Below are 6,847 nucleotides of genomic sequence, written 5' to 3'. Positions count from 1 at the left end.
CCATAAAAATGAGTTCATGAACCCTATGTGGAGGCATGAGTTTTACTAAGCTTTAGAGGGAAGATGTGATTATTTCTCCCAAAGGTGCAGTGCATTCTTTTGTCTTGTTTACTGACTTTATTTTATGACTGTAAAAAATTTTGGGAGAATAGAGTCAGCTTCTTTACGCACATGTTACTTAATAGATAGTTTACACGGCTTTAAGATTGTTAATTAAATATACAGCATAGTGTCAGGTCAGTTCTCTTGAGGACAGCCCCATCTTGCAGCGTATCATCAGGAGGGTAAGCGTACATCTGCACATAGAGACACAAAGTGGGGGGGGGTGTGTGTGTGGCAACATTTTGTTGGCAGCAGAAACTTGCACATATGTTCCACTTTAGTAATAAAAATAAGAAGTGGATTTGCTGGATTTCAACTGCCAAGAAATCCAGCTCCTAAGAACCAAAGTGATGCTCTTTTCACAGACGAATAATGGAGCATTTATGTTCTCTGTGGAGCAGATGGGAAAGTGATAAGTCATGTCACTGCTGTCTGGCCTGCAAGAAATGCACTGGTGTTTGGTGCCTTGTAGGAGTGCTGCTATTAAAAGAAATCAGAACTGTAATTCTGTTAGACACAGAGATCGATACATTCTCTTTGTTTGCAAAAAATACACTTAAAGCCTCACTTGTCTACACTGTAGAAGCAAACTGACAATTTCACCACTCAGAAAACCCCAGAAAGCTCCAGTTTGCTGTTTCCTCCAAGCCAGTTATTACCAGAAGGACTGTTTCTTCTCACCCCTGGGGCACTCACTCGCTCATCTCATCCTTGCATGAGCTACCAGGGAAACCATGGTGAAGGTCTGCCCAGCTGCAAGCAGGGAGCAACACTCTCCTTCGCACCGATCAGCCGAAGTAAGGGTCTGGACTGCTCCTTCCCCTTGCCTTTGGGGACCATGGGGAATACCCTGAGTTGTAACCACACTGGCTTGAAGCCTGTTGTGGGAACCAGGATGCCAACCACCTCTGCTTCCACACAAGCCTCTTTGGCCAAGGTTGCTCCTGCCTGAAGTCTTTGTTGGACGGTTGCTGCCCAGCCGCTGGCACCTCATCCTTTCTGAGCAGCCTTAGCGCCAAAAAAATCTACTGTGCAAGTAGGTGTGAGCTCATGCTTTCATCATCACGTGCCGTGGTCCTGCAGGCGATATGCTTTCACTCTAGCACCCCTGGCAGGGTGGCAGGACAGGGGCTGCTGCGGTGCTCCAGGAGGGACCCCCCAAATGCCAGCATCTCCTGTTGACTGTGGGTGACCTGCAGTGACATTTTCATTCGCTGCTGTCCCTTGTGTCCAGAGATGTAGTTTGGGATGGAAGTAAAGGTAGGAGCTGGTTCAAAAGCAGAGTGCAAATGCCAGATTTTTTTTTCCCCCATATCCTGTGGAACAGACAAAGCTACAGCAAAACTGTGATTAAGGGCCCAGATGATGTGTTTGCTCTTGGAAAAGGAGAAGCTGGAGAGGGAGAGAAGAGAACATTATAACCTCTTCCTCATTGTAAAAACAGACTCCAAGGCAGACAAAGTTGTTTCTCCCACCAGAGTAGATCGACTGTCCAGAGCACATGTGTGCCTTGGGCCAAGTCTACATCTCGGTCATGACTTCCAGGACTTTGCTGTCCATCTCCTATGTGTGACTCCAAGGGTGTGCTCTGAGACTAATACCAGTCATATAGTTAAGGTAGGAGAAACATTATTTAACATGTTTTAACTTCCTTTAAACAAAAAGGGCTGCTCCATAAACCTGTTTGAAAAATAAAACTCCTTCCTGCCAAAAAAGTCACATTTGGGATTTTTCTTCCTATCTACAAAGTGGAACAAGAGATTTGCCACAAAAATGATCAGAGGGATGGAATGTCCCTCCTATGAAGAAAGATTGAAAGAGTTGGGGTTGTTCAGCCTGGAGAAGAGAAGGCTCTGGGGAGCTGCCTTCCAGATACTGCCTTTCGATACTTAAAATGGGCCTATAATAAAGATGAAGACAAACTTTTAGCAGGGTCTGTTGCAACAGGATGAGGGGAAATGGTTTTAAACTAAAAGAGGGGAGATTCATACCAGACAGAAGGAAGACATTTTTTACAATGAGGGTGGTGAAGCACTGGCTTATGTTGCCCAGAGAGGTGGAAGAAGCCCCATCCCTGGAAACATCCAAGGTCAGGCTGGACGGGGCTCTGAGCAACCTGATCTAGTTGAAGATGTCCCTGCTCATGGCAGGGGGGTTGGACTTTAAATGTCCCTTCCAACCCAAACCATTCTATGATTCTCTGATTAGTTAAGGAAGCAGCTACCAGATAAATTCCAGTTTAGGGGAACAGAAATTTATTTTCTGACTTGACCTTTGCTACCTCAGTAATTAAAGTGAAAACCAGCCTGCAAAGCCAGCTAGCTCATTTTCTTTCTTTCTTTCTTTCTTTCTTTCTTTCTTTCTTTCTTTCTTTCTTTCTTTCTTTCTTTCTTTCTTTCTTTCTTTCTTTCTTTCTTTCTTAACTCTGAGAAACTTGGAGAGCAAGCTGTGAAGCCCAGTGGCTCTGGCAGGATTTTGAATAAAGTGAGTCAAAAATGCTTTCAAGGTAGCTCCCATCAGTGCCTGCCTTATGGTAGGGGGCTTTTTTCTACTACATTTCCCTGGTCCTTTCCAGTTAAGATGAGCTTAATCTCAGTTTGTCTGTGTAAATATCAGGAATCTCCTTAAAGGGAGCTGTCTCAACAGCAGACACAACTCCTCCCAGCCACTCTTTCAAATGCTCAATTTAAAAAAGAAATAAAATATGTATCTCCAGCAGATAGAGGAAGTCTAGCTGAAATTTCAAAGAAAAACAAAATTGAATTAGAGGCTGCTAATAATAGCACTTCCACATTTCTGTATTAAAATCCTTTTTTTCCATGATGCTCCAAGGCAAAGAGCAGCACTGGTAGAAAGTGATGGCTTCTGTAAAAGCAATTGTTTCTGGCCAGGATGAAATGAATGATGAATGCCTTGCTGAATGCTCTTCACAAGGTTAGGGATGACTTTAAACTGTAGGATATGTTTTTCCTCTGTTCCTGTTTGTCCTTACAACAGAAACTAAGGTAATTTCCATCTTTCAGCAAACTTCTGCTCTCAGTTGTAGCATTACAGATATACTGAAAACAGTTGCATGATTAGTATTTCATGTGTGATGCTAACATGTTCGTAGCGTGTTGATTCAACCACATTAAGTTTTTATCTCCTTTGCACACATCTGAACTGAAAATCCATGCACAGCATTTCTTATTTATGGACTAGAAAGCAGGGACATAAAATGTAATAGAGCTAAAATATGAGCAAAAATACAGAGTTTGTTCCTAGGAGTTTTATACTGAATCTGAAGCAAAAAGGAAAAGACCCAAGTGCCTCAGGTTCTCAGTAAGGAGCAAAGTTCTCCTTACTATTGCAGACCTGAGGGAGGGCTTCCCAGCTGGTACAAATATAACATCAAAGCACACACTTAGACCTGATCAGCCATCCAGGAGGTCTGATGCTTTGCAGGCTGGAGCCTCCTTCTGTAATTATATGGAGCCTGCACCAGGTGACATGGCATGGCACCTTGCATCATATAGATCTGTCAAGCATGCAGTGCAAAGCTACTTTTGCCCCAGTTCCTCAGCAGACAGGAGGCCAGGAGGAAAGTTGAGGACACCCTCCTGGAAAAGATGCAACAGCTGAGGGAGGAAGAGCAACAGCTGAGGTAAGTGGAGGCTAATTTTCCACCTCTCCAAGAGCGAGCAGGGGAGATGATGCAACCTGATGAGGACAAGGCACCTGGCATTTGGTGAGTGCTTGGAAACTGAAGAGCTGAATGTGATGGCAGGTGCTGCAGTGCACCTTAGCCTCCCCCAGGCTCCCTGAATGCCAAGGTGTAGCTCCTGGTGGGTGGGCAGTCCTGCCCTGGGGCTAGCTGCACTGGACTGCCAGCATGGGAGGAGAGCCTAAGTGGCAAAGGCAGTGGTCAGCACTGTCATCTCATCCATGGAGAACCTCTGCTTTTTGTAAAGAGGCTCTACTGCTCCCTTAGGGCAGCTGCTAGGGAGGAGTCATACCTTCAACCTGTGCTGAAAGAGGACACGATGATGGTCAAGACCTCAATCTAACCCATGTAATGCCCAAGTGTCATCTGTACTGTCAAGCCAAACCAGAGAGGATGGCAGCCTCAGCAGGGAGTGGTGCTGCATGCCTGAAGATGGCAGCATGGTACAGTCAGAGGGCTGCAAGCACAATTTCTGCTTAGGACTGTGCCTTTGGGAATAAACGTGCCAGGCCCACTTGCTGTCCTAGTACTGAGTCCCACACATTCCTTGCCTCCAAAACTGGGTGACCACGTCCCAGTGTCCCTGTGCCAAGCACTGGCCAACCTGAGCCATCTACCCCCATGGATGGGATTAAATGCTGGCAGCCAGCAGCGCTCCCTGGCATGCTTTCCTGGTGTAGATGTACCTTCCTGTCTCCCAAAGGCAGCCTGTCTTTTCCTGGCTGTAGCACACGGATTCTGCTTTTGCTAATCCAAAAAGGAAAATGTCACCAGCACAATTTTGGCCTGTGTTGTGGAGTTTCCTTCTTGTGACTGTACTTTCAAAGAGGTCAAGGGCAGGTCTCTCACTGGCCTCAGTCAAATCAGGATCCAAACACAGTGCTGCAGGTAAGCCTTCATCCAGGATAATGTTAATTTAGACTTTGAACCATTGGTTGGAGCCATTACTGATTTTTCAAAACCTGTTTTTTAGCTTAACTTCATAAAGACATGAGGCTACTGTGCTCATGCTACCCTGATATGTTCACCTGATTGTATGTTGTCTTCCAAGTCCCAGTAATTTTTTACACTGTTTGGCCAATTTCAACCATCCAGTTGGGATTAAATTCCCACCTGCAGACAGGCAGAGGGCAACAGTCCCCAGAAAGGGGTGTGATGTGACCTCTTCCTGTCACACCCCTGAGAATCTGCAGGCCACAGAGATGCACAGAGCACCCAACATGGGGACATTTCTGTCACAGCTTAGAGATTTGTAGATATCAACCAACCTCAAGATGAAAATCTGTAAGAAACACAGCTTTTTCCATTCCTGGCACCTACACTTCTTGATACTGGTATTGCTCAGCTTTTTAAGTTTCTGCAGTGTTGAAGCTCGGTGGCAAAGGATCATATATATGGTGAAGTGTTTAAGAATTTGATACCATTCCAGAAAACTTTAAAAAAGTAGCAGATTTGAAAGCCTTAGCACCTGGGACACTTACGTTAAAAAAAAAATGCACCCTCAACCTTCACGTAGTAGAAGCTTAATAATTAACAGTTGTCACCAACCATACTGGTTTAGAAATGTCTTAGTTTCTGAATTCTTAAGTATTTAAGATCTTGATGTTGCTTTAGGGGTAAATCTTTAATATTTACCTGTTCATGCTTTAGTCATAAGAGGAAATAACTCCTTTCTCTCACAAAACCAGGACAAATAAAGTGGTTTCACTGCTTCTTTTTGTCTCTTAAAACAGAAGCCTCCACAACAGGAGTTTAGTTATTGCATTGATTTTCATCAAAATTTTGGTTTGATTGTTGCAGTTCTTCAAAGCAGCTGCTGGAGAACAGCGCAAGGTTTGCACAGACAAATGGATGAAGAACATTATCTACCTGATTCAGATTATAATTACTCATATGAATACTCTTTTAACGAAAGCAATGTCTGTGAAATGGGTGACTATTTTGTATTTTACACCCATCTCACTACTATCCTCTACACTCTGGCATTTTTGCTCAGCCTGCTAGGAAACACTCTAGTGTTATGGATCCTATTCAAATATGAAAACCTTACATCTTTAACAAACATCTTCATCATGAATCTCTGTGTCTCTGATTTAGTCTTCTCCTGCATGCTGCCTTTCTGGGCAGTGGACCAGTCCTTTGGGTGGATTTTTGGTGAGTTCCTTTGCAAGGCAACAAATGCTGTTTTCTCCATCGGCTACTACAGTGGTGTTTTCTTCTTGACTCTCATGACTATCCTGCGGTACTTGTACGTAGTGAACCCTCTCTCAACTTGGAGATCTCAGACTCAGTGCTGTGCTTTTCTGGTGAGCTTGGTTGTTTGGACTGTTAGCATATTAATTGTGGTTCCTGAGGTGATTCACACCACCGTGCAAGAAAACTTGGAAGGGGACAAGACCTGTGATTATGCTGACTGGAAATGGAAAAAGGTGGACATCTACCAGCGAAACATACTCTTCCTGTTTTCCTTTGGGGTTATCGTATTCTGCTACTTCAAGATACTGATAATCCTGCTCGGAGCAAGATCTCGCAGAAAGCACAGAACTGTGAAACTCATCCTTATTATTGTGGTGGCTTTTTTCCTGAGCTGGGCACCTTACAACATTCTCAGCTTTCTGATTACTTTTCCACCACCTACCTGTCAGTATGAAAAAGACTCCAACCTTGCCTTTTACATCAGCCGTAAAATTGCTTTCTCCCACTGCTGCCTCAACCCTGTACTCTATGTATTTGTTGGAGTCAAGTTCAAGAGCCATTTGTTACATCTATGCAGTCAATATTTACCCTGTGGGAACGCTCAAGTCTCCAGCCCCAGGACCTTCTCTCAAGGCAAATTCCACTATGAAGATGCGTCCATCTACTGAAGTGGGATCTAACCGTTAGCACTAATCTTGGATGAATTTTCAGATTTTGAAAGGCAGGGATAATCTCTAATTCTTAGAGGCACTTCCCTGACAAAGGTGCACAAATTTACTCTGCAAACATGCTGTATATGGAAAATAATTAAAAAATGTATATGCAGTGGGATGGAGAGCTGAGAAT

The 6,847-nt window shown here is 44.0% G+C and overlaps 1 protein-coding gene across 1 annotated transcript; it reads left to right on the top strand.

The window, feature by feature from the left end:
- The first annotated feature begins 5,652 nt into the window (after positions 1-5,652).
- XCR1 (X-C motif chemokine receptor 1) lies at positions 5,653-6,669 on the top strand. The gene has a single exon (XM_010171986.1). It carries the CDS (start codon positions 5,653-5,655, stop codon positions 6,667-6,669), a length of 1,017 nt encoding a protein of 338 aa, XP_010170288.1.
- Positions 6,670-6,847: the final 178 nt, after the last annotated feature.

This window comes from Antrostomus carolinensis, unplaced genomic scaffold, assembly GCF_000700745.2.
Source record: "Antrostomus carolinensis isolate BGI_N321 unplaced genomic scaffold, ASM70074v2 scaffold34287, whole genome shotgun sequence".
Classification (NCBI taxonomy): domain Eukaryota; kingdom Metazoa; phylum Chordata; class Aves; order Caprimulgiformes; family Caprimulgidae; genus Antrostomus; species Antrostomus carolinensis.
Note: the sequence above shows the minus strand (reverse complement) of the source record. Positions and strands in the feature narration are given on the sequence as shown.

Coding starts and splice junctions, on each gene's coding strand:
- XCR1 (XM_010171986.1), top strand. CDS start 5,653: ATGGATGAAGAACATTATCTACCTGATTCAGATTATAATTACTCATAT.